We start from the raw sequence: 25253 nt of genomic DNA on the forward strand, positions 1-25253 counted from the left end.
GAAACTGCAAGTTGGTGTGTGAACAATGCTCGTGTCAACTGAGCGACTTCTCACGTATGGTTTTTGTTGTCGGATCCAGTCGCATGGAGCGCTCTTGCTGCACATTTTCCCGCCAAAAAGTCAAACAACATGGCAAATGTTTCTGCGTAAAATATAGTGATTTATTTCACGGATAAATTTCTTGGCAGGAGTCCATAAAGAGAAGTCATGCTGTTTAATGATTTTCCGCACTGTCCATGTGCTTTCTGTAGAATTTGCCCAAATTCACTAATATCACTGTAAAAACTAGCACCAAAATCACAATTAATAGCCGTCTTGAGATGAATGCAGCATTTTTCCAGAGAGATTCTTTGTTTTGTTCAGTGTCTGTCTGAGTTGTTCTTGATTGAATTATTTTAGTCTTTTCAGTGACTTCTGGTAGCTCTGCGTTGAGTTTGTCATACTTAGTTTTCTCGCAAACTCGCCAGGAATCCATCTCGGTTGATTTACGTCTTGAATTGGTCATCTTGGGATTAATAACGTGATGCACGTGAGTGGCTGGAAGCTAGAAGTATATCACGTAATTAGATTAATCGCGAAAAAAGGATTGGTTGCAAACACTCACAGCTAACATGAGGAGCGACACTGATGTTCCTTGACGCACTTTCTTGGCTTGATGACACACTTTAAGCCCCAACTGCGCATCCAAAGTGGAGAATTGGGCAGATTCCATGCCAAACTGGCGCCAATTTTCCCCTCATGAGTGTGAAAATGGTGTGAGAATGAGAAAGAGAAGAGCAGAAGTCGTCGCTTATCATTTAATCTTGCCGTAATACAAAGTGAAGTCTCTCTTTTGGTCGCTCAATCAGTGGACTCCCTCTTGATCTTCTTCCGGCGATAGGCCTTGAGGTAGAAGTCGAAGAAGAGGCAGAACATGAAGATGTTCTGCATCATGGCGATGCAGAGGAGGATCCGGGGATGCGAGCAGTCTGGCCGGCGGATGAGTGGATGGGCGAAGTGGAGGATGAGGATGAGGAATTGGAACAGCTGGAGTTGTGTGATGTGCTTCTTCCACCAGATCGAGTTCTTGAGATCGGAGTTGAAGGATGTGAGGAAGTAGTAGGTGTACATGATGACGTGGACGAAGGCATTGAGGACGCCGAGGAGTGTGGAGTGGCTGCCCGACATGAACCTGGAGAAGATGTAGGTGCCCAGGATCATTCCGGCGTGATGATAGGTGTGCAGGAAGGTGATTTGATTGTTCTTCTTGCGCAGTACGAAGAAGATGGTGTCGGCCAGATCGAGGATCTTCGACAGGAAGTACACATAGCTGACGAAGACGAGGTTCAGTCTTTCAGGAGTGACAACGGTGTGGTCGATAGGCTGGCAAGACCAGCTAAAGTCCGATTGCCAGTAGGAATAGTAGCCTCCCTGGGGGGAAAAGGCAACAATGCAGGGTCAGCGACCTACACATTGGCGCATGGGGCGAAAGGTACTCACGAATATTGCAATGTAGACGTTGAGGAGAACCTGTACGACATTGAAGATATTCATGGTGGTTTTCAGTTCGAAAGGTGTTCGCTTCTCCATGAGTTTTGGGCCCCATTTCTTCACCGTGAATAGATAAATGATCATAATTGCGAGGATCTTAGCCAGTCCAAAGTCCCCCATGAACGGAAAATCCGCTGTTCTGGGATCTGCAAAGTGGTGGAAAGAGTGAAATTACTCACGCCCACGCGAAGAGGATTTATCCTGCATACCTGAGTGCTCCTGGAAGAGTGCCTGGAATCCATTGTATACCGACCGCACGACAAGGGCCATGCCTGGACAGGATGAGTGGCAAATATCGACTGGAGGGAAATCACTGGCAAATCAAACGACACTGGTCACAATCAGCAAAAGACTGAATGGCAAAATCGCAATATAAATCCGATGCATTCAACGGCAACACGGCCGAGTGCTTGGCATGCAAAGTCCTCGCGATAATTTATAACCAGATTGAGCAACAATACAGGAGAGAGAAAGTTAGAAATGCGCTTAGACTTGAGGCATTCCCATTCTGTCCTATGCAGAGCCAAGTGCAGAGCCTGGAGTGAGACAGGGAGAGAAGGTGTCCACATTAATTGCTAGGTAATTCTTATTCATTCTTCGCACTGCAATTTCGCATTCAAACGCGTTATTGCAATCGACTGAATAAGTGATTTTCGCGAAATGGATAGACTAGGGATAATGGAATACCAATATCTCCAATGCTTTGTTATGAAACAATTATTATAATTTTTTGCAATAGATCATCTCTTTGGTCGCCATGTGAGAACTCATAAGCATTTTAACTGAATTTCATGGTCTTCAGTCTATGAATTTAGCCTCGACATCGCTGACCTAGATTAAGTTGCGACCATGACTGCCAGCCCTTTCCTGACATGAAAGAGAATACAAAAAATAATTATTCGCCAAGTTACATCAAAATACATTAAATAAATCCTTGATTTTTCTGCATACAAACTTTTAATCCTGTAATTAAAATATCTAATGTTTACAGTTTTTCTCATTGTCCTGGAGAAAAAGCCCGTAATGCACAAAACTACATACCGATTAAAATATAAAACTTCTCCTATTGTGGAGCATTTCATCTCAAAGAAGTCCTGCAATTAGCTTGTTTTCCTCTACATAAATTCACACATTCATGGATACATTTGTGCTGTTAAGAGGCTAAAAATTAATAATGAAAATAACCGGAAAGTTCAGTTAGTTTAGCCACTCAAAAGTCACTTCAATCCAGTTCAATTGTACATAAATCCCAGCTCAATATAAGTTGAACAGTGTTTATCCACATTATTTTTCCCCTTTGCTGTCTTGTGTTGTCCAGCAAGAAAACGCGCGGGAAAATTTGCATAAATGTTTTGTCACTGTTGAAGTTCTTTTTTTTCGTAATACTGCCTGACGACAATTATTGTTCTCTGGGTGGTGTGGAGCACTTGTCTTTAGTGTGTAGAGGAAAATGGCCAGGCGGAAGAGAGTGTGAAGAAGAAGGAATTGATCAAATTTCCCCATTTGCAATTGGAGCGCATTTTCGCGGCTTTGTGGGTCAGATAGAGACAGAGAGAAAGTCATGCCATGCGTTCCAATTTATACTCTTTACTTGTGGCGCGATCAGAGTTCTTTCTTCTTTGTGAGATACGCCCTGCGATAGAAGTCGGAGAAGAGCAGGAGCATGAAGAGGTTCTGAACGAAGGCGATGGCGCACATGGCTTGTGGATAGTCGCAATCTTGCATCACCAGCGGACGGCCGAAGTGGTAGATGAGGAAGCTGAACTGCAGCTGGAAAACATGAGAAGATGATAACATCTGAGGGTAGTTTTGAGGGCGATGTGAGCTCACCATCTGGACGTGCGTGATGTGCTTCTTCCACCAGATTGAGTTCTTCATGTCGGGCTTGAAGCAGGACATGAGGTAGTAGAGGTACATGACGGCGTGGACGTAGCAATTGACGATGCCCAGCATACATCCGTGGCCGGAGATCACGAAATTAGACGCAACGAAGGTGCCAAAGGCCATTATGGCATGGTGGTAGACGTGAAGAAAGGTGATTTGTCTGTACTTCTTCCGCAGCACGAAGAAGACAGTGTCCAAGAGATCTGCCACTTTGAGCAAGTAATAGCAGTACATGGCAAAAGCCACTCGATAACCTTCAGGGCTCAAGTCTTCCTGTATTGGTTCACAGAAAAAATTCCATCCTCCTCTCCAGTACGAGTGATATGTCGCCTGAAAGGTGGGATTTCATAGTGAGAAACGTGAAAAAGTCCCAAACCACAACAGAAGACCGAGTTGAGCGAGTTGTAGATTGAAGATTTATGAAGTCTGAGGGTTATTTTTGCACAATACACTAATCACGGACAGGAAATTTTTTCATGACTCTACAATTGTTCGGAAAATTGCACAGTCATGATGAAAACTTCCCTTGGAAGTGAATTCTATCATGTCGTTATCTCATTATTCAGTCTGAATAAATAATCATTATTAATAATATTGCTAATCAGTTTTGTTTTAGCACTCCTATTTGTGAGAAGAACGATTCAAGTTAATTTTTCACATTATCACTCCTAAATTTGCAAGACAATCTCAATTTTGCAAGAGGCGCAGTTTTGTTACTCACATAGATTCCTAGCCAGATGTTGGCGATAACTTGGAGGCTGTTGTAGATAATCAGGATGGTTTTCAGCTCGTACGCTTTTCTCTTTTCCATGAATCTTGGACCCCATGATTTGATAAAGTACAAATAGGCCGCGATAACGGCAAGAATTTGTGGAAGGGTGTGCAGAATGGGGAAATCCTTGGTTCTGGGATCTGCGAGGAAGAACACATTTCACATTTTATTAGTACTGCGAATTTTGCAGCGCACAATCACGCTTTAATAAGAAATACACTTCATTTGCGTTCTTCTGCATCACCTTGAAATTCAACGAAAAGGGAATAAAAATTGTTGTACAAGAACTTAAGGACGAGAGCCATTGCGAATCCTGCGGTTGATTCTCTGCGTTTTCTTTGATGTGCGCGAAGGTGGGAATACTTTGTTCAACTGAACCACGCGGAAGTTCCAAAACGACTCAGTGGCTCACAGATAAACGACGGTGAATTTTGATTTTAATGCTTTCGTTGAATTGCGCTTAGCTTATGTGGCAATATAATGACATGGTAATTGAAGCTTCTGTTTTGCTCACTTAACAGTGACAATGTTGGTGTGGATGAATGATGCCAAGTCATTTGCATCGGGAGACTTCGACGTAGGCAGTTGGCGGGTCATCAGGTCAGGGAGCGGACAAGGAAATTCTCAGAACGGGACTTGCGTCGTTATTAGAAATAGTTATGGTTCATTGTTGTTCTGAGTTCTTTTTCAGCGACTAAATTCCCCAAGAAACCCGCCAAAACAGAAGGAAAGTATGCAGAAGTGGTAAAATCCGTGGCTTTTTCCAAGATATTTATTCCCAAATATAATCATTGTCTTCAGTTGATGCACAAAATTGATTTCGACTCACAAAGATTTCTTTTCCTCACAGAATTCCTCCTCGCGATCTCTTGTCACAGTTCTTCTCTCGATAGATTATTTTTTTTCTCTAAATAGGGTATTTTTTCATTATTTATCCATTCAGTTTTACATAATTTTTTTTGTATATTTCATTCCAATTTTTTGTACTAAACACCTATTAAAGATAGATTCAATATTTTGGAATACTAGTAGATTTTATACCTTTTTTATATATAACATTTAATATACTTCTGTTCACGTCTTTTCCAAATTGATTCCATGCCTCACATTTTGTTGTGATATGAAAATAGTTTTTTCTAGCCCTGTTTGGTTGGATTTCTTCTACACTCTCCGCAATTGTCATCTTACACAAATTGGCGCATATCAATTCAGTGGCTAATCGCTATGATCATTGGTAGACTTCAACACAGTTTATGATGCACAATTTAAGTTATACTTTTAATTTAAACACAGATTGTATTCCTAAGGATAAAAAAATAATTCTGTGCTCAACAATTCCACTATAAATAGACTCTTTCTTTTAAAATGGCATCCTTTTTGTAACAGCAACATAAATATATTCAATAGATTATCTTATGCTATTTTTCCTCTTGTCAATTCACAAAAATTGGGTTTTACACAAAGCATGTCAATGAAGTTTTATCCCTTTGGTTGAAATCTCTGACGATGCTCTTCGTCTTCACTGTGGAAAACTTATAAAAGCGATTCATTGTAAAATTTTTATAGAGGTAACAGTGACATTTAGAGATATTAATCAATTTCCCTCCCTTCGCTATGTACAAACACTAGAAAGAAGACTTGTCCAGGACCTTCAAGGTGTGGGTGAAGAATTTAATTTTCAATGATGGTCTGCAGTTGAAGCACTAAACTCCTTGCGAGCTTCAGCACCTCATTGGCATTGTGTCTCTCGGCCATTTCTGCAATAACACAGACACGTGTGCGATTAAAGTAATCCCTTTAAGACCATCTTAAATGGCATAAAGCTCACCGTTAAAGAACTTAATGACATCCGTAAAATCCATGCTGTTCACGATGATGATGTCTCTGTAGGTTTCCAGGAGGGCGAGAGCGAGGAAGAGCACAAAGTGACTCGATGCCACATGTTTGGCCGCCCAAATCACCTCCCAAGTGGCAAAAACGTCCGCGTACACGAGTTCTCGCTTAAAGTCCAGCAGAAACCAGCGATAGCAGAAGTAGAAGTGAGTGTAGTCGCCGTGAGCATGCATTAAATCGTACATTTCGGAGTCGAGAATCTGAATGAGGGACCTAAAAACACCGAGAGTGTACCTAATTGAAATTAATTGCTATGCCAAATTACAATTATCACCTCATGTTTGCGAAATGCATGTCCATGGCGTCACCGTTGGGAAAGTTCTCAATCATTCGCTCCATGAGGCGACAGAAGCAGCCGTAGCTCAGAGATTCGTCATCCAGGATGACCAGGATTGGGGCCAAAAGGTCGCACATGCCCTGCATGTATCCCACATCCAAGTGCTCCCAAACGTACCTTCAATCAATCGTCACATAAATTCGGTGTTCTCTTGTAATGCGCATGAAAAAAAAACTTACGTGCAAATTACATTCCGCAGTTTATCGAGATTCCCAATATTATCATTGGCGAAGAAATAGTAATTCCGATCACATCTGTTCACATCTTTTTCAATTCTATGCAGATTCAAGCCGAAGAGCTCCAAAAGTTCACTCTGAAAAATGAAGAAAACATTGAAAAAGCACTATTAAATACTTTTTTTTCATTAGAAACTCACGCTGTAGATTCCTCCATTGGAGCTCGCCGGAGAGACACAAGCTGACTTTGGCTCCTGAAGGGCATCCAGAGAGTTCTGACCAATCTCTTCCTGGTGCGTCTCCTGAACAGGAGACATTTGATCAGCAGCTTTTTCTTTTTCCGGCACACTTTCCCCCAGATTCACCACATCGATCGAGGCATTGGTCACTATCACATGAGCAGTCTCTCCGCATACTGTGTCCTCATCTTTGTCCTCTTCCTCCCTGTCATCACTCGGACTTGGCATTTTGCACATCGGATCGGCGAATTCGATGAATTCTGCCCCAACAGTCTCGTAAGACGAGGCAGTTGGGGAGCTCTTGTTACTTCCTCCTGTACTTTCCGCACCCACTTCAAGAGTCATGGCCTTCTTGTCCTCCCCAGCGTCTTCCGGATTCTTGGGATCCATCGGCAGATCCTTGGCATCATTGTCATCAAAGCCCTCAACGTCGGAGATATCTGAGTAGACATTCTCCTCGAAGACATCATTCTCCATCTCACCATCTAGGTGCACGCCTTTTGTCTTGTCCCCGCTGCCACTCTCTGAGCTCAGCTTAGCCACAGCGTGAGCCGTCTTCTCCTTGTCCCTCTGCCGCACAATCGCCTCCACGGCAAGCCACTCACTCATGGTGGTCTCATAGTAATTATGTGTGGATTGGTCAAGTTCTGCTCGCTCCTCAACAGTGGAGCCGAAGGAGTAGTGTCCCAGAAGATAAGGCCACACTTCCTTCCGGATGCTCTGCTCCACACCGCCAAAGTACACCAGACGGTAGACTTCTGTATCATCTGAAACCACGCCTTCAGCATTCATCTCTTCCCAGACGGTCTTGGTCAGACCCTCTTCAGTCCCGACTAGGATAGAATAACACAGTAAGATTGCAAGGCTCATAGAAGGGAAGAGTCAAAAACCTACCATCTGGCGTGATTCTTCCATTCACCAGTCCTGACAAGTGAGTCCTGACAGTGGAGAGATGACGGCAGTAAGCCAGCCAACCGTAGAAAGCCCGCGAGATGATCTGACGCCTCATTGTGGAGCACACGAGAGCAATGCTGGCAGATTGGCTCTTTCCCTCCGGCATGGCATCTGGGGCCGGATTGGCTGAATCAATGGACATACTCTTGCTAGAGCAGTCGCTGCTCTCATTCGTGCTGCAGCTGCTGAGCTGATGACGACGCGGACTGGTCCTGCCAATGTCCAGGATCGAGTGAGTGGCCACTGAAAGCAGCAAAGGCACCAAGTCTGCACAATCAGGACACATGACAGATGGCAATCAAGAGAGTGGCGAGGATACTCACGAAATTCCTCATGGTTGCTCTTGTTCACCACGCGAAAGACGTAGTCAATGGGCGTCTCCTCGCCAGAAGTGGCCGCCTCGAGGAGTGATGGAAGTGGCCGGCGTCGACCACGGCTCAGCAGTGGGAAAACCTTCCCGATGCCGCGCTGCGACCACAGTGGCGGATCCAATTGGCCATGTGGCAGAAGACCAGTCTCCAGGCAACTCAGAAAGGACGCCATGTGACCGCCTTCGGGGAAGTGAATCGGAGGACGCTGAACTCCGTCTTGACCCACGAGAATAATCGTCCCACCAGTATCTGTCCCGCGAGCCTGGTGGCAATGCACATAGACTATTTCGTCCACGTTAATATTGAGAGCATAAGCCCAGAAGGAGCTGCGAAGAAGAGGATCAGATCAGTATTTAAAGAATATATGTTGAGGCGCAGAGAATTCACCTCTTGTCCACGGATTCTGACTCTGTGTAGCCATTCATGAGCTGATTTGGAGTCCACTTGATAGTCAGAGAATATGCGGTCTGGTGAAGACTCAAATAACCAGGCATTGGTTCGTCCTTGACGTCTTTCTGCAGACAAGTAGATAGTATTAAGCAATTGAACTTGTAGTGAACTTGAGGTGTCTCAAATCCTTGCTCTTGAAGAATAACAACTCACCGGAAGCACCAGAACATTGTTCTTCCCATACAAGAGCGTGGCCCTGGAGTTCTGGTGCAGAGACTCCACGTAATCCTTCGCCACAGTGGCCGAAGCTGTCGACTTGAACGAGCTGCTGCTCCCGTCCTCTGAGCTGGTGTGCAGACTCCTCTTGAAGTTGAGAATGGGACGCCGACAAGACGGCGGCGTGGGATGACTCGAGCTGATGCGGTGGCGTTGCACTAGTTCATCTGCTGGCGGATCTGTCCAGAAGTGATCGGCCGTCTTCGTGCGTGAGTACTCAAGGGCGCATGGTCCTACGAGGAGAGAGCTGAGAATTGACCCGTAATCAGCATCGGCGACCAGAGAGTCGCGATCGTAGTAGCGCGGAGCATTTGTGACCAAGTGATCAATGATCCTAGAGAGCTTCTTGTCATACAGCGCCAGACGGATCCAGAGGTACTTCACCGTGGGCGCAGCGGCTGGCGGAGTAGTCGTGGACACAGAATTGCTGCTGTTCTTCTTCAGGATCGGTGGTTTGCTCGTGCTGTCGCCACTCGAGGAGGATCTCTTGTTGGGATCGGCATGCTCAATCTCCAACACTCTCTTGCTGATGAACGCCGCCTCGGGACAGTGCTGCAAAGTGGAAAGAACGCCAGTACAGACTTGAAACCCTTCTTCGTGCGAGGATTGAGATACCTTGGCCACTTTGTGGAGGAGTGCAGTGGTTGATGAGGTCTTGAAGAGTCCCAGAGCACGTCTGCGAAGCCCTTGACTGAGACACGCCTCGACTGAGGCGCACAGGGAGGTGACAGATCCTGATTCCTCGTGAATGAATTTCCTGGTCACAGCCTCCTCCATCACCTGCTTCACCTCCCGCTTCACGGACGCTATGAGGCGCTCCTTGTAATCATTTGAGTCTATCGGATAGGCGAGAGATGGAGAAAGAGAGAAAAAGGGATCATTAGGGCTTCTCCACTCCATGACCCCGATTTATTATGTCGTTTTCCCACACCCACGGTCCATCTGCAATGCCTTCGACCATAAAAAGTGTTGAGCTGACGCTCTCTCGGGCGGACTGATAGCAGAAAATCGATGATATCGGATGTGATTGGCATTGCGGGGCGAAATGTGAGGATTAGCGTGAAAAAATGAGTGGGGAACACATCCATTTTATGCCTCTCTCTTCCTCCTTTTCCATACGCACCTGTTTGACCAGACATGTTGAGCACTCTTCCAGCCACCTTCTCCATTATGTCTCAATGAATGTGGGGTGCGTTGGGGCCCTGGCAACCGCCACAGTCACCAATGTGCGATAAATTCACAGAATACACCACAAAATCACCTTTCATATGTTGCTCGTCATGGGCGGACAAACTCCCCAGCCGGAAGAGACGAGTGAAAATTTTCCCTTGCACCTCCTCAGGCACGAATATCATTTATGCTCGGATTTCAAATCCTCTCGCTCTCTCAGACGCGATCTGGGTTATTCCGATGCATTTGCTGAACTCCAGGATGAGACTCTGGCTGCTGTGAAAATCCCTTGGTGGCTTTTTGCGTCACAAAACGCCCTTTTTTGCCTCAGCAGACCAATTCTCACCACACACTGAAGATACACGGCTAACTCTTGCCTCTGACACTCTCTTCGCCACTCTAGGAAATCAATATTGCGCCTGACTGTTGAACACTGGGACAATTCACACTGCTCTCTCTCTCTCTCTCTGTGGCCTTCCTCTTTTGCCACTTCGCTCTCGCTCTCTTTCGCTGATTATCCTGAGAGTCTGGGAAAGTGTATCTCTTGGAATCATGTTTTCTTCTAACAGCTCTAATCTAAATTTCAGTTATACATCTAGCAATTCTCTCTCCCTATCGATGTCTCATGTAGTAATCAATGGCTGTGGAGAAGGCAGCAAAGCCAGCAGCTCCGATGATTCCCGCTTTGATGCCCGCTGAAAATAGAAAAGAGCATTAGCGATATTCTCTCGCATTAAAACATTGATTCTTTCTTCACCTCTCACTCCGATTAGGCCACCTGTTATCGCACCCGCATAGGTGCCATTGCGCCAATCGGATTTCCCTCGACTGGACTCAATTGAGCACTCCACAGCCGAGAACACAGCTCCGATGAGGGCAAAGTTCTTAGCATATCCATGAGTTGTTGTTCTCATCTCCCGGAAAATCTCCCTCGCTGTTTGCTGCTTTTCCACGCCCGGAGTGGCGATATTTGGATTGACAGAGGAACTGAAGAGACCAATAGCGGCTCCCAAACCGTATCCTAAGCGAAAGAAGCAATATCCCATTAGAAATCTCATCATGAATCCCTTCAGAGCAGTATTTACCCATCACACACGCCATGATAGACTTGAATGTACAACTATCCATGCCATTCTGTATCATTTTCTCCTCATTGGTGAGAATCTTCACGGGGCCCAAGTTTTTGGGAATCACAATATTCTCCCGGTACCTAAAAATTAGAAGAACCTTCAGAGGATTCCCAAAGAATTGCTATAAAACTCCCTAACCTTTGCATGCTGCCGATGAAATGCTTCGCCATTGACTCCAATTCGTCATGTTCAAAGAAGGCATTTTTTGACGCGCCTTCCTTTGGCTTTACCGCTGCAGGATTCGGCAACATTTCCCTGAATTTTCACGGGAAAATAAGTGAAAAAGCCCCTCTTTTGGCTCTTGTTTATCTGTCAACAACACGCCGAGATTACTTCATCGACAAATACCGACAATCGAACATATGCTTATCGCGTGCAGCATATGCTTCTATCTATAAGTTTTCTCACCTCTCAGCAGTGTGAAGGTTCGCTCCTGGATTTTTCCTTTTCCTGCCGAAATGAGCATCCTTCAAAGCAGTTTTACGAGAGCAATTAAAGCCATATCCTTCAGCATTAACCAAACAGTTCGGCCCTTCGGTGTAACGCCTATAACTCAAGTGAAAGAGAGTAAATATTCGCACCGTCTTTTGTGGTTATGTCACTACAATGTTGTCTTTTGCAGTAATAAAGACCCAGGATGAAAAAAACACCATTACGATTGAAGGACAGTTCGTGAAATCTCCTCGGAGTAAGTTTCTCCTGAAGGAATACAGCGAGATCAAGCAGTCAAAGAAGAAATTCTGCCCCAAATGCTCCCTGGGATTGGATGTGAAGCACACGGACGTGCTGATCCTGAGCCAGTACGTGCGATCTGATGGCTGCATGCTGCCCAGGAGGGTGACAGGACTCTGCCCTAGGCAGCAAAAGAAGATGTCGATCCTTGTGGCAATGGCGCAGAAAGCCGGTTAGAAATCATTCTTCCTGACGATGAGAAAATTCGAAGAGGGCGTAAAATAATTCCTAATCCGCATTTTAGGCTTGATGAGCAACTTGACACCGGCAACAAGTAGAAAGGATCCCAAACTTCGGCGTGAATGGAGAAAGTTCAACATTTACTTCGTTGAGGAGAAAACCAAGGAGATCAGGAGATTGAGGTGTTAGTTAGTTGCGAGTAAAAAATATATTAGAATCATATTCGACGGACTCGTCTTTTCCCTAAATCGAGCTTTGTTGGTATTCTCACCACTTTTGTATATACAAAGGATGGTGAGTTCAGGTGACACTCAGGCCGACTGTCGATCAATCGCTGGATTGGTTTCTCGTGCAGTTTGCGCTGGATTTGTGGAATTTCGCTCGAGATGTAGTGAAAAATGAGCAGCGGAAAGTGTCAGTGGATCGCCAAGCATGAAATCTCCGCAGTGATTTGCTGAGATTGTGCAGAGAAAGACAGGTGGTTGTGCTGAAAAGTAGAGACTTTCACTGGTGGCGAAAAGTTTTTTGGGTGTATTTGGGCGAGAAAGCTTTTCCAGAGTGTCTCTGAGAGCAAATATGGCGGCGGAGTCGTGCTGTCGCGCTCACTCGGTGTGCAAGTGTGCAGGTGGAGAGTGAGATGCATAGAGGAATACTGTTTGCTTTTGAGCTTTCGGACTGTGAAATTTCTTTGCGACAAAAAACTTGCTTCAAAGGCTCCAAAATGAGTTAAATCTTGCTGGGAGCTGTGAAATTGTGGCCGAGAGATCTTCAGCAATGTTTTGCGTGTATGGAGACGTGCGTGAGAGTGCCAGATAGTCGGATTTGGTGTCCCCGGAACCATTGCAAAAGAATTGTGTAAGTTGTGCTTTCAATTTATCTATTGTTTCTCATTTCACCAATTCCGTGTGTGGCTCTTGAGCAAAAACTTGCTTATCTGGAAAATGTAGATAAAAGTGGCAAAAAAGGTCAATTCACGTTTTCCTCCACTTGTGTTTGATGTGGTGTCACCTCAATTTGCTTCAATCTCCACCTCTGAGTGTCTTTCTGCCTGTCTCCGCAGGTCTTCTGGACTGAAAGGAATTTCCTCAGAGGATCTGTAGTCACAGAGGGGATTGAGCAGGTAACAGAGTTACCTCAACGCACTCACCTGAGGAGCAGGAGAAGTTTTAGGGGCGCCGACGTGGGGCGTCATGTCGCAAGGCGCGGGTGGTGCTGGAACAACCGAATTCCGTGAATACCAGTGGGCGTACAACATCATGGACTCATCACGGGTGTCCACATGTCTGATCTCCATGCTCCTCATCGTCTACGGCAGCTTCCGGAGTCTGAACATGGAGCAGGAGGCTCGCGAGCGCCAGGAGAAGAAGCGCCAGAGCGAGAGTATGAACAATCTGTTGACTGGAGAGCCTGTTCAGCAGGAGACAAGTGAGTTTCCTCCCCTCACAGCCACTCTCACCATCGCTGACCACTCCCTTGCTCTCTTTACAGACAAATTCGCCACATTGGACACAATGCATGCCCTCTGCTTGCCTCTGGGCGCCTCAATATCGCTGCTGGTGATGTTCTTCTTCTTCGACTCCATGCAAATGCTGTTCGCCGTTTGCACAGCGAGTAAGTAACTGCAACAAGTGTGTTTTGGGGGTGTTCTAAGTGCCCTTTCGCATGGCTTTTGCAGTAATCGCCACGGTCGCATTGGCCTTCCTGCTCCTGCCGATGTGTCAATACATCATCCGTCCCTGCTCGGATGGCAACCGGATATCATTTGGGATCTGCGGGCGCTTCACGGCAGCTGAACTCTTCAGTTTCTCCCTGGCGGTGTCGATAGTGTGCATATGGGTGCTCACAGGCCACTGGCTTCTCATGGACGGTGAGTCACGGAAGCCAGCACACATTCAACATCAATCAAAGTGAATAAGACTGACATGTTCCGTCCCTTTGCAGCAATGGGCATGGGTCTGTGCGTGGCGTTTATCGCATTTGTCCGTCTGCCGAGCCTCAAAGTGTCCACGCTCCTCCTGACGGGCCTTCTCATCTACGACGTCTTCTGGGTGTTCTTCTCGTCCTACATCTTCAGCACAAATGTCATGGTGAAAGTCGCCACGCGACCAGCCGAGAATCCCGTGGGAATCGTGGCTAGGAAGCTGAACCTGGGCGGCATCGTGAAGGAGCCGCCCAAGTTGAATCTGCCAGGAAAGCTGGTCTTCCCCAGCATCCACAACAACGGCCACTTCTCCATGCTCGGCCTTGGAGACATTGTGATGCCGGGACTGCTGCTGTGCTTCGTGCTGCGCTACGATGCGTACAAGAAGTCACAGGGCACTTCTGCCGAGACTGGAGTTCCACCGCCAAAGGGAGTCGGTTCTAAACTTACGTATTTCCATTGTTCCTTGCTAGGGTGAGTGCGCTCTTATCCGTCGGCGCGAGGTGTGTAAACATGCGAGTGTGTTATCAGCGTGACGTCAGTGCTTACATTTCGGCACAGCCCAATTCGGCCAGGCGTAAAAGTTTAATTAGAATAATTGCATAATCAGTTACGAAGCAGAAGTGATTTCTTGATTCAATGCATTTGAAATTAGGTGCAAAAATTGGAAATTCATAGTTGAATATAAACGACTATTTCTGCATAAAACATGCAAAAAGCCAATGTGATCAGGCAAATTCAGGGGTTTTAATGCACAAGCGTTGCAGGAAATCACATTTTGAATGGCATGTTTTCCTCATTATCTAGAAAATTCAGTGACGATAAATACTAGAATGAGAACAGCAATAAGACTTCTGTTTTAACAGAATTGAAGATTTATTACTCAGAAAAACATGGCACAAATTGTATAAAACTGATAATCGCAATTATTGGCTATGCCAGGCGTTGAAAGTATTTTTCATATTTCATACTATTTTTGTGGTATTATAAGTATACTCACTCCTAAGAAAAATTCTATAGAGAATTCGTGAAGATTCAGAATTTTAATGCTAACATCAACATATTTTGACATCATTTAGTTGCCAAAGATAATTGGAAAAGTAGTAATGTTCAGTAAACGGTGCAAAAAATTCTCGAATTGTGGTCAAATTATGTGAAGCAACGAAGAAGTTTCTGATCATGAAGCATGACATCAAACTGCAGCTTGAATGCAACAATGTATGAATCTGAGGACATTGACTTTGATAACAGTCAGTCAGTGTTGAATTCAGATCAGGCAGGAGAATGAAATGAGCGCGCTTGTCACACATTCTGTGTGATAGATTAACAGACAGTCTACTCAATCGAATGAGCTTCATAAAACGCCGCATTGTAGAACAAGGACTGAGAAGATAATGGAACTTTTTGACACTTATCTTAGAAGATGAGACTGTACTAGAAAGAAGATTGTCAGAATATAACATTTCAATGTATTGGTATTTAGGTAGAGAGAAATTACATCATTCATAAGAGTTTAACGATGGATAAATATCATAAGGCAGGTGGAAAACGTTGCGCAACAAATGAATCAAAACGCATGTTTGCAAACCTCTCATAGTCGCAATATGGAATGAGCAAAATTCTAAGCATAAATTGTCTTTGCAGATATTTTCTAGGTCTTCTTACCGCCACAGTCAGTTCAGAGGTTTTTAAGGCTGCTCAACCGGCGCTCCTCTATTTAGTTCCCTTCACGCTTTTACCTCTGCTAACGATGGCATATCTCAAGGTAAGGTTTTTTTTTCTGCAAATATGCCATCTTTTTCCGCAATATCACAGCCAATATTTGTTCTCTTTTCCACCCACGCGCGCAGGGTGATTTGAGGCGAATGTGGAGTGAACCGTTCATAACGCAACAGTCTTCAAAACAACTGGAAGTCTGAGGATAGCGAATTAAGGAGTCACGATGCAACTACTAGAGAAATAACTCATACTATAGAACAATGCACTTCATTTGTTTGGGCGGAAGAGAGCGAGAAAGAAGAGAAACACATTCATTCAGTTCATGTGTATAAAGAAGCATCCTTTTGAGGCAATTTGTGCAACAGAAACGAGCTAGACTGCACTGAGCACAATGTTGATGGAAAGAGTCTGAAGATTAGAGATTTAGGACATGACATTTGTTTTCTCCAGTAACCTAAATAAAAGTATGTAACAGTTAGATATGTAGATTTATCGATTACATTAGTTTTATCGGCATTATTTAACATGTGCGCGCAGCCCCTGGTGTAGAAGAAAGAGAAATTTTGCAAATGTGGTTTGAAAATTAATGTACTTTTGGTGTGTAAATGAGAATCTTTTTTCTTGATGAGTGGAGAAGAAGAAAAAAATGAAGAAAAAAAATCTATAGAATTGCAGAAAAAAAGAGAAATTTGACAAGTTATGTAAAAAGAGATGAACAAACAACCGGTGATATATTTAGTGGGACTTCAGAAATCCGCAAATTAAAGTATTCAAATGGGGGCGAAAATGGTGATTAAGTAATAAAAATAGAGATACTAACTGTACATGTTGCTTTTATACGATTATGTATGTATGTATGTATGAAATGAAACAGCAGAGAAAACCAACAAAAAAAAGTCTAGATTTGTCTCACTGTATATTTATGTGAAGCTTATATATTGGATGGAGAAGGAAAAAAAAGGAAAACTAGGAGAGTATTTCAAATCACTCAATTTTAGATTATATAAAAGAAGATGAAAAAAAAACATGAGAATCATCAATCATGAACGTAATATATGTGTGAAAAAATAGTGATAAAAAGCATAGAAAATGATTTTAGGAGTAAAAAAATAAAAGTACCATTTTTCTTCAGTGATGATTTTCTGGTAAAACAAATGCATTTTTCAAGCGTGAAAAATCTCTTCTTTTTAAGCAACAAACCGAGATCAATTAGGGAAATTTTTAATTTTCCCCCCCGGATAATTTATAAGTTCCAATAGGATATTTTCAGAATTTCTTTTTGATAAAATCTTGAGATAAGAATAAATCGTTACTTGACTCACGTCGTTTTGAATGGAAAGGCATCTGAAAAGCAGGATTTGAGTTCATCTGTTCTTCCATTACATCGTGAAAAACAAAGGTAAAATAGGCTGTTTTCTTTTCATTGGACAGACTTTACTGGCAAATTCAACAGTCTGGAAAATCAGGCACAAGTACTTAATGACATTCAATAATGTGATGAATTTATCAGATTTCCTTTTTCTCTTTTAGCGCTTTTAGCACTTTACGCCCGCGAGCTTTTTTGCCCATATGGCCTTCCATATTAACGTATCAACTTCAAATTGTTCACTAAAGTTGAATTATTTTCCTCTAATTGGCAAATATTTATTCGGCGACAAATGTTTTCTTTTTTATTGCAACGTATTTACCGCCATTCTTTATCTTGTGACTCAAAGAAACTGTAATCAACCATCTTTTTACAATGATATAAATGAGTCTTCAGTCGTTCCCAGAGTTCAGTAAAGTGTTGAAGCGTGAATCTATTGTATCAACATGAGAATTTTCTTCGTGACTATTGTTATTTCTGTGTTGTTTATGCTGGTTAACACTGTTACCGATGCTGTTAAGAGAAATTTCTTATTCTAGTTCTTATCTGCTAACAAAAACATGGGAAAACAATGACTTGGGTAAATTTTTCTTCTTCTATTCTGCGTAGAAAAACTCGAATATTTTTATAAGCTGTTTCCTGCACTGAAGCCATCTAATCCTTTTGAACTTCCGCAAGTTTCACTTGAGTTAGGAAAAGTAACATTATAAGGCAGAGCTAATGACTAGAAAAACTTACATTCTTCCTTTCTTTTATGTTACCATCATTGAACATTGCTGTGGAGTGGCAATTGAAACGCTCCAGGAAGTAATTTCTGCCCTTTTACAAATACTCTGAATTCTCCTTGGAACTCTATTGGTTTCATACCAAATAACGCAGTCAGAGAAAACCCTTTCTCTTCACTATACTCTCGCCGTTTCATTACCATAATCGCCAAGTAAGAGAAACAACAACTGATTATTCCATAGCAGAAGCCTTTATTACAACTCCGGGTATCCTTTTGTAAGCAATAGAAACCGTTAAACTCGATTTATACCTTAAAATTCAATATACTTTACCAGATAGTGTGTGCCATTTGTTCAGAAAATCAACGTGAGATCAGCTCATCAAATACAAAAATATTCCTAAAATATCTCCTCAACTGGCTGAAAGTCGATTTTGTGTGTTTCATGATTTTACATTGAAGTGGCGCTTAATTAATAAACTGTAAAACTAAAATTATAAGTAAAATACTCTGAAATTGCGCTCAGCTCTCTAAATAGTGACATCCCCAAAGTCCTGCGACCATTTCTCATAAGCAGTTAAGCTCTGCGGTGCAACAGATCTGCGAATGCGCTTCAGGGAGTTCATAAAGTCTTGCTCGGTAATGGATCTCACTTTGGTCGGGTCCATGTTCTTCACCTGCTCCACATTCAACTCGCGAATGGGCTCCAGAGCGGCATCCTTGGCCAGTGCAGTGAGATCCGAACCGGAGTATCCTTCCGTTTGGTTAGCGAGGCGTCTCATCGCCTCCGTGGACAGTGGACTGCCCTGCTTCTCCAGCAGACGCCTCAGGAGCAGATCTCTGGTCTCGAGATCTGGCAGGGAGACATAGACACGCTTCGGGAAGCGCCTCAGTGCCGCTTCGTCGAGCTCTTGTGGCCGATTCGTGGCCGCGAGCACGACAATACGATCTGCCTCCGGATTGCATGGAAGTCCATCAAATTCCACCAGGAATTCTGTCTTGAGCCGACGCGACGCTTCGTGCTCACCCGTGCTCCTCTCCGACAACAAGCTGTCCACTTCGTCAATGAAGATAATCGAGGGCTGCATCTCTCTGGCCACGGCGAACAGTGCCCTCACCAGTTTCTCGCCATCGCCCACGTATTTGCTGGTCAGCGAGGCCGCCGAGATGTTGAAGAAGGTCGCCGAGCACTCCGTGGCCACAGCACGAGCAAGCAGAGTCTTGCCATTTCCCGGTGGCCCGAACAGCAGCAAACCGCGCGCGGGGCTGCGTAGTCCCGTGAACAATTCTGGGCGCACAGACGGCAGAATCACCATTTCCTGGAGCGCCTGCTTGGCCACATCCTGGCCCACGATGTCGTTCCACTCCACCTTGGCGCCGCCCTCAACAATCTCGTCCATGATGATCTGCACCAGCTTCTGCTCCACACCCTTCACCGAAATGGTCGTCGGCGAGGGTGCCGAGATCCCGCCAATAGGCGTCCTGGAGCGCAGCGGCGGAGTGTTGCGGCCCGTGTTGGTCCCTGCCTTGCGGATGGGAGAATTTCCAGAGATCTGCAAAATTAACGAGAATTTCGTCTTCAGGGCACGTTTTGCGACTATTTCTTATTCACGACCGCTCGTCCGCTCAAACTGTTAGACGAGGTCAAGATCAGTCAATAAATTTTAAACTACATTTCGAGTTCTTTCTCGAGCTTTACCTCCACAATTTATCTTCGTTAATTTACCCAAGCATCCAAGCAGCACGACAACTTTGCAGAGAGCTCGAGATAACTAACTTTCATCAATTTCTTAGCGATGCAATTTAAAATTATTCTTATTCAATTTTAATATCAATCGATGTCCTTGCATATAAATAGTTTAATTTTGGGACAAAACATGCGGAAAATCTTTGTTTTCAAGTTTTAAAATCAGGCTTTGAAAATTTAAGTTCGATTTCCGATTGCCCAAAGTCATTAAGCGACTGCGAAGCAACTCTATGCCGACTGCATTTGGTTACTTGCGCTCTTGGCACTCCAATTAAGAGTTCTCTCCACATTCAGCATGAATTTCGTGCATATTCAGCTGCTGCTCACGCCCAATTTCCCGTAAAGGGGATGCTCGGGTGGCGGAAATGCCATTAACTCACCGAGAGTTGTCGTCGCACGGCCGGTGGAGTGGCGATGGACTTGAGCACGGGGCGCTGCTGAGGCTGTCCGCTGCTGCCGCCCACTTTGGTGCCACCCATGCTTCTCGGCAGCGTCTGCGACTTGTTCATCACCCCCAGGTTGGCCGGTCGCTTGCTGCCCACCGTCAATTTCCGACCGGAGGCTGCATTTCGTCGCCCGGAAGAGAGAAGGCAAAGTTAGTCTTGTGCGGTGCACCAAATTCAATCAACTCGATTATTTCCATTCCAAGTGTGTTGTGTTCGTGGTTAGAAAGAGGATTGATTGGCGAATGAATGCGAGTGCTCAAAAGACAAACTAATGTTTGGTGAGTTGTTCCAACCGATTTCTCATCTACAGTTTAACATAGCGGCAAATTTTGATAGTTCTTTAGCTCTTCTCATCGTCTTACCTTCGGTCGTTCTAGTGTTCTTATTTATCACAACATTCTTCGATGGCTGAGACAATGTTCTAGCATTACTTGTCCCCGTGGTTGTCGTCAGGAGATTCTTACTAACGCTATTCTCCCTCATATCTTTACGCTTGTTATTACAACTAGACACTTTCGTGTGATTTCTTGAGGTAGATTCTAAACTTTCTAATTTCAGTTCTTCCATCAATAATTCTAAAAATAAAGAAAGGGGAAAAGAAAACCAATAGAAGAGGAAACTAAATCATAAATAACGGAGGGAGGAAAACGATCAAAAACACATAAACAATTCACTACAGAGTTGGAAATGTATGAATAGGCTTTTCGAGTCTTTCGGTGTCACATTTAGGTCAAATTCCTTGCAAATTGACTGTCATGTACAAAAATCTGGACATTTTCCAACTCTGTCGAAGAGGAAAGAAAATCACACGACACTTTTACAAACATGAGAGCAATATGAATACATTCAAATGAGGACATTTTCTGTGTGCTTCTCGTGTGTCTGAGGGCAAGAAGACAAATCACGTGAGAAGAGAAACTATACCCGAGCGAAACATACCAAGGAAGTGCAATCGATCTCGCGCCATGGACAAATTGGTCTGCATCTTGTCGTGCAGGCGCTGGGCACGCTCCCAGACATCGCCGCGTCCACTCCAGCAATCCACTGCGATTCCGCGCTCCAGCTCCTGGATTCCCTTCCGATACAGCTCAATGGCAATCTCCTTCTGACCTACAAAGACAGTACGAGTATTTTAATAAATAATATCCGTGCCATTTTCACATAATTGCCATTCGCCACTCAATCAATAGACGTCTGAGCAGCACGACAGCCTGGCAAGACATTGAACTATATAAAAATTGCCGGCTTTATTTCACCCCATCACGCTTTTGCCACCCCTTCTCATTATTCCGTTAACATTCTTCACTCCTTGAGTTTGATTGAAATATCGTGAGATTTTGTTGTGAGAAAAATTATGTGCATTTCCAGAACTGCACGCAAAGATTTGAGAAATTGCGCTGGACAAACTTAACAAATTCTAATGAATAACTTGAGAGAATTTAACTCATTCTCCCGAGGGTGAGTTTGTTCTGTCTGCATTCTTGGCTCTCATATTAAATGGAGCATAGAAATCTCATTACTCCCAATTAAATATTATGCTTCTCGCTTTATGTGTCTTCTCTTGGGATCCATAAAACTTTGAGAGCACTTTCGCACAAGTTGGTCGAAATAGAGCAACAGACATCAGAGATTATTTATTCAATTTTTATTGCACATTTCACGAGACAGAAAGTTGAAAATCGATAAGAAATATCCAATATAGCACTGAGAAATGCAGATAAAAAATCATTAAGCTTTGTTGACAAGAAGATTGGATTCATCATTATTCACAAATTAGACTTTCGATTCGTTTCGTGATTTTTGACACAATAAGATCTAATTTATGCGTTATATTTTAATGAGTCTATGAAAGTGTTCTATAAAGGCTAAGGAAAAGCAATTTATGTCACTAATTATAGTCTTTAGTAATTCACAATCTCCTACACTTATTCTTTCCACTTTGTGACAATGATTTTTCCTACTGATTATAGGAATTTCGAGAATTTTCATTGATTTCCAGTGAGATAAAAAATCTAATTTCATGTCTAGCGGGAGAACAAAAGCCAATTTTCGTGATTTATACACCACAAGGCGTTCACGTTTCCATAATAAAGCATCGACGCTCACATAAGACAGTTCATTGGAGTCGGATTTTGGAGATGAGGCGAGGTGACTTCACCACAAGTTCACCTTCTACGTCCCATTTTGTCCATAAATAGCTGTGAATTGAATGAGTTCACTGAATCTCCCCCTCATTTGCAATTGAACCTCTCCAATCAAGTGACACTCCCAGAGAGAATTTCATTAGATGCAACATCTCTCGAGACCGCTTTTCTATTTAATTCCACTCGAAGCGCGCTTCCTTTTCTCTGCTTAACTTTTGCTGTGTCAAGCGAGGGTAATACTCAGGGGATTCTTTAGAGGATTGCTTTCTATTTTTGGCCCAGAGAAAGGTGCAAAAGTGCCTGACAATTGTGTAGAGATATGATTGCGAGACCACTTCCCAACTGGGACTCAAATTGCTTGTGACGGCCGTAACGAAGTAGAGACAGTTTCCACTGCAATCTAATCTAATGGCAATGAAGAGTGGCTTATCATAAGTTTTGTCATAGCGTCTGGGCATCACTGACATGGCCTCCGGGCGTTTTGCCACCCACAGACGCGCCGAGACGACGTGGGATGGGAAAGTTGTGGCATTCAACTCACCTTCGTTCTCCTCATCAATCTTGAGTGCTTTCGATATGTACTCAAAAGCTCGCCTGTGATGGTGTTTCTGCTTCGCCAGCAGCGGATCCCCAGGGCCTGGCCCACTTGGGTGTCGACTCCCGGACGACATCTCGATCAGACCCTCCTGGGCGCCCTCGAGCTGAACTGCAGCCGATGCTGTGGCTTCCTGAACCACCTCAATTCCGCACTCACGGCGACGCCTCAGCCAATTTCTGTGCGCCACGCGAGACGTAGCACTGTACAAGTATCTGAATATCACAAACAATTGATACAAAATGGATCGCAGGATGTTGAACAAGAGGATGATTGGGAATGAGACAACGTAGAGGTTTTGCTTGTGAACTGACGCGCGCGGCTCGACGCCCGGAGAGTCTGTCTCACTGGAATTGTCACTGTGATCGCACTTGCGCTGGCTGGGCACCTTCTGACCACCCTGTCCCTTGTTGCGCACCATCCGGGAGTCTCTGTCCAGTGTCCCTACATTCTCAAGATTGATGGCCACAAAGTTACTGCTGCCACTCGTGGTCCGGCTTCGCGTCCTGCCTCGGCTACCACCCTCGCACGAATCACCTCCACCCTCTACACACTCATTGTCACGCATCTTCTACGCCAATCACTGCCGCCCAATTGGAAGCGCAGCCCCGCGGGGCGCCACGGAGGACTCCATTGGCAAGCCCAGCGCTTTTCACACTAGCATCACAGCACCAACCCAACTATTATGCAAAAGCACCAGCTTTGCGGACTGTGGCGTATGAAAATGAGACTCTGACTTACACACTCGAAGCCCTATGACTTTTTTGTGTCCTGCTCCACCAGGATTATGCGCTTTCTGGACTTCCTCTCGCCACTTTTTCTCCTGCGACTCCAGCCTTTTCGAAATCCCCTCTTTGTCAACGACTGCGCTCGCGGCGCCTCTCGCGGAAAAACACCCAAGTGTCCCATATGTTTTGCAAACGCGTGCAATTTTCGACTTTTCTTATAATTCCTTCTGAGTCCCGAAGAAAGGCAGTAAAATCATGTCTGATTCTGAAGAAAGCTCTGTGGATATCCCCCCAGATGATGATCCAGAGAAGGTAAATACCCATCCTTGCTGTTTGTTTGCATTCTACGTCTGACGAGAGATAATTTTCCAGGAATTGATCCGAGAAGAGTTGAAAAACATGCCTTTTGAGGATTTAATCAAGCTTAAGGCAAAGCTTGGAGCCAAGGTATATAATTCCACAGTTCTTGGTATCAGCAAGCCGACAGAAACGGTGAAAAAGCAGGGATTCAAGAGGGAGAATAAGAATCGCCCAAGAGAAATGAGTTTTCGAAAGCCCATTCACAGCAAGAAACAGAAAGCAACTTCCACGACGTCCAGAGATCCTCGCTTTGATGAGAAATGTGGGGAATTCAGTAGGAGCGAATTCAAGAAGCGATACAGCTTCGTTGAAGACATGAGAGCACAGGAATTAGCTGAATTGAAGGCAAACCTGAAGAAAACTGAGGATCCGGAGGAGAAACTGAAGCTCAAACATGTCATTCAGCGCCTGGACAATCAACTGAAAGAGTCGAAAAAGCATAGAAATCGAGAAGAGACCCAAAAGGCTGCAATTCGAGAAGTTCAGCAAGCTAAAGACGAAGGAAGAACTCCAATTTATACAAACAAGAGTAAATTTCCATTGATTTTGCCATGAAGGAAAACTTCCTAACGATTATCCTGTACTTTCAGAGCAACAAAAGCTGAAGGAGTTGGTTAAGCAATACCAGGATCTCAAGGAGACGGGAAAACTGAAGAAACACATTGAAAAAAGGCGGAAGAAGAACGCTTCGCAGGACAGGAAGAAAATGAAGTCGTATTGATATAAATTCTATTATAATCTAAACAAAACTGTCTATAAAGTGAGTTTTTATCCCGTTCTCATCATCTTGGCTTCGCGCTTCTCCTGCAACTCCCTCCTTTGTTCCTCTATAATGGCCTTCCTCTCCTCCAGAAACTGTGCATACTCCTCCGGATCCAATTCCCGCACGACTTCAACCCCACAAGTCCTTGCAGCCGCGATTACCATGGCGCACATCTGTTCCAATGTGAGCAGAGCATTCGGGGGATCCTGAATTTTGATCTTGGCGATTTCGTACACGTGCTTCAGCGTGATTTTCCCTCCAATCTCTCTTCCCGGGTTCATGACTCCCTTCATGATGCCGGCCGCTTGCTTCACGAAGTATGTTGTTGGCGGACTGTGAATGACGAGTTCATAAGATCTGTCGGCTTTTACACCCACACGACAGGGCAAGGGAATGCCCTCCTTCATGTCCTTCGTGCGCTCGTTGAAATCCTTGCAGAAGGCAGCGATGTTGATCCCTCGTTGACCGAGCATGGGTCCCAATGGAGGACTCGCCACGGCCATTCCCGCCGGGATGTTGGTCGACAGCTTGGAAGAATGATTCACTTTCTCCACCGTCTTCTTCAAACTCTTCAATCTCCCTATGGTTTTGGACATTTTAACAAATTTTCACGGCCGGATCAACTCAGAAGAAAACACAAAAGTGAGGTTGGACTGCTTTGCCTCTTCACGCCTGCTGTGCCCTCTGGAGAGATTTTCGCAGTTTT

General features: G+C 44.4%; 9 protein-coding genes across 12 annotated transcripts; 3 read left to right on the forward strand and 6 right to left on the reverse strand.

Annotated features, from left to right (window-relative positions):
• Window positions 1-150: 150 nt before the first annotated feature.
• LOC132265694 (elongation of very long chain fatty acids protein AAEL008004-like) lies at window positions 151-2018 on the reverse strand. Its single transcript, XM_059766459.1, has 4 exons — window positions 1740-2018; window positions 1480-1676; window positions 605-1410; window positions 151-544 (listed from the first exon to the last, which is right to left on the reverse strand). The coding sequence occupies exons 1-3, from the start codon at window positions 1798-1800 to the stop codon at window positions 841-843; spliced, it is 828 nt and encodes a 275-aa protein (XP_059622442.1). The 5' UTR covers window positions 1801-2018; the 3' UTR covers window positions 151-544; window positions 605-840.
• A 402-nt stretch (window positions 2019-2420) lies between these two features.
• Window positions 2421-4591, reverse strand: LOC132265320 (elongation of very long chain fatty acids protein 7-like). Its single transcript, XM_059765920.1, has 4 exons — window positions 4431-4591; window positions 4136-4326; window positions 3361-3744; window positions 2421-3300 (listed from the first exon to the last, which is right to left on the reverse strand). The coding sequence occupies exons 1-4, from the start codon at window positions 4489-4491 to the stop codon at window positions 3133-3135; spliced, it is 804 nt and encodes a 267-aa protein (XP_059621903.1). The 5' UTR covers window positions 4492-4591; the 3' UTR covers window positions 2421-3132.
• A 354-nt stretch (window positions 4592-4945) lies between these two features.
• On the reverse strand, window positions 4946-10224 carry LOC132260589 (small G protein signaling modulator 2-like). Its single transcript, XM_059758814.1, has 11 exons — window positions 9946-10224; window positions 9438-9658; window positions 8760-9374; window positions 8544-8671; window positions 8109-8482; window positions 7726-8028; window positions 6793-7664; window positions 6596-6729; window positions 6354-6533; window positions 6015-6292; window positions 4946-5943 (listed from the first exon to the last, which is right to left on the reverse strand). The coding sequence occupies exons 1-11, from the start codon at window positions 9989-9991 to the stop codon at window positions 5858-5860; spliced, it is 3237 nt and encodes a 1078-aa protein (XP_059614797.1). The 5' UTR covers window positions 9992-10224; the 3' UTR covers window positions 4946-5857.
• Window positions 10225-10389: 165 nt separating this feature from the next.
• LOC132260606 (mitochondrial import inner membrane translocase subunit Tim22) lies at window positions 10390-11475 on the reverse strand. Its single transcript, XM_059758840.1, has 4 exons — window positions 11261-11475; window positions 11078-11202; window positions 10750-11013; window positions 10390-10687 (listed from the first exon to the last, which is right to left on the reverse strand). Exons 1-4 carry the CDS (start codon window positions 11371-11373, stop codon window positions 10605-10607), a joined length of 585 nt encoding a protein of 194 aa, XP_059614823.1. The 5' UTR covers window positions 11374-11475; the 3' UTR covers window positions 10390-10604.
• A 25-nt stretch (window positions 11476-11500) lies between these two features.
• On the forward strand, window positions 11501-12261 carry LOC132260613 (large ribosomal subunit protein mL66). The gene is made up of 3 exons (XM_059758853.1): window positions 11501-11689; window positions 11745-12026; window positions 12099-12261. The coding sequence occupies exons 1-3, from the start codon at window positions 11581-11583 to the stop codon at window positions 12221-12223; spliced, it is 516 nt and encodes a 171-aa protein (XP_059614836.1). The 5' UTR covers window positions 11501-11580; the 3' UTR covers window positions 12224-12261.
• Window positions 12262-12278: 17 nt separating this feature from the next.
• Window positions 12279-16805, forward strand: LOC132260597 (signal peptide peptidase-like 3). Its single transcript, XM_059758827.1, has 7 exons — window positions 12279-12889; window positions 13095-13459; window positions 13523-13645; window positions 13710-13901; window positions 13976-14429; window positions 15600-15720; window positions 15806-16805. The coding sequence occupies exons 2-7, from the start codon at window positions 13225-13227 to the stop codon at window positions 15872-15874; spliced, it is 1194 nt and encodes a 397-aa protein (XP_059614810.1). The 5' UTR covers window positions 12279-12889; window positions 13095-13224; the 3' UTR covers window positions 15875-16805.
• A 1189-nt stretch (window positions 16806-17994) lies between these two features.
• On the reverse strand, window positions 17995-23545 carry LOC132259891 (spastin). Of its 4 annotated transcripts, none has more exons than XM_059757730.1 (6): window positions 23438-23545; window positions 22643-22899; window positions 20897-21067; window positions 20320-20532; window positions 19892-20073; window positions 17995-19317 (listed from the first exon to the last, which is right to left on the reverse strand). In XM_059757730.1, exons 2-6 carry the CDS (start codon window positions 22770-22772, stop codon window positions 18295-18297), a joined length of 1719 nt encoding a protein of 572 aa, XP_059613713.1. In that variant the 5' UTR covers window positions 22773-22899; window positions 23438-23545; the 3' UTR covers window positions 17995-18294. The 4 variants fall into 4 exon arrangements, with proteins under 4 accessions (XP_059613713.1, XP_059613705.1, XP_059613689.1 ...); XM_059757722.1 differs by having other exon boundaries at window positions 22643-22911; window positions 23438-23541; XM_059757706.1 differs by having other exon boundaries at window positions 22643-23541.
• Window positions 23546-23585: 40 nt separating this feature from the next.
• LOC132259956 (ribosomal RNA processing protein 36 homolog) lies at window positions 23586-24534 on the forward strand. Its single transcript, XM_059757812.1, has 3 exons — window positions 23586-23736; window positions 23797-24313; window positions 24375-24534. The coding sequence occupies exons 1-3, from the start codon at window positions 23680-23682 to the stop codon at window positions 24503-24505; spliced, it is 705 nt and encodes a 234-aa protein (XP_059613795.1). The 5' UTR covers window positions 23586-23679; the 3' UTR covers window positions 24506-24534.
• On the reverse strand, window positions 24502-25189 carry LOC132259960 (large ribosomal subunit protein uL11m). Its single transcript, XM_059757827.1, has one exon. It carries the CDS (start codon window positions 25141-25143, stop codon window positions 24553-24555), a length of 591 nt encoding a protein of 196 aa, XP_059613810.1. The 5' UTR covers window positions 25144-25189; the 3' UTR covers window positions 24502-24552.
• Window positions 25190-25253: the final 64 nt, after the last annotated feature.

Source organism: Phlebotomus argentipes, unplaced genomic scaffold (assembly GCF_947086385.1).
Source record: "Phlebotomus argentipes unplaced genomic scaffold, Phlebotomus argentipes genome assembly contig_6, whole genome shotgun sequence".
NCBI classification, from domain to species: Eukaryota; Metazoa; Arthropoda; class Insecta; order Diptera; family Psychodidae; genus Phlebotomus; species Phlebotomus argentipes.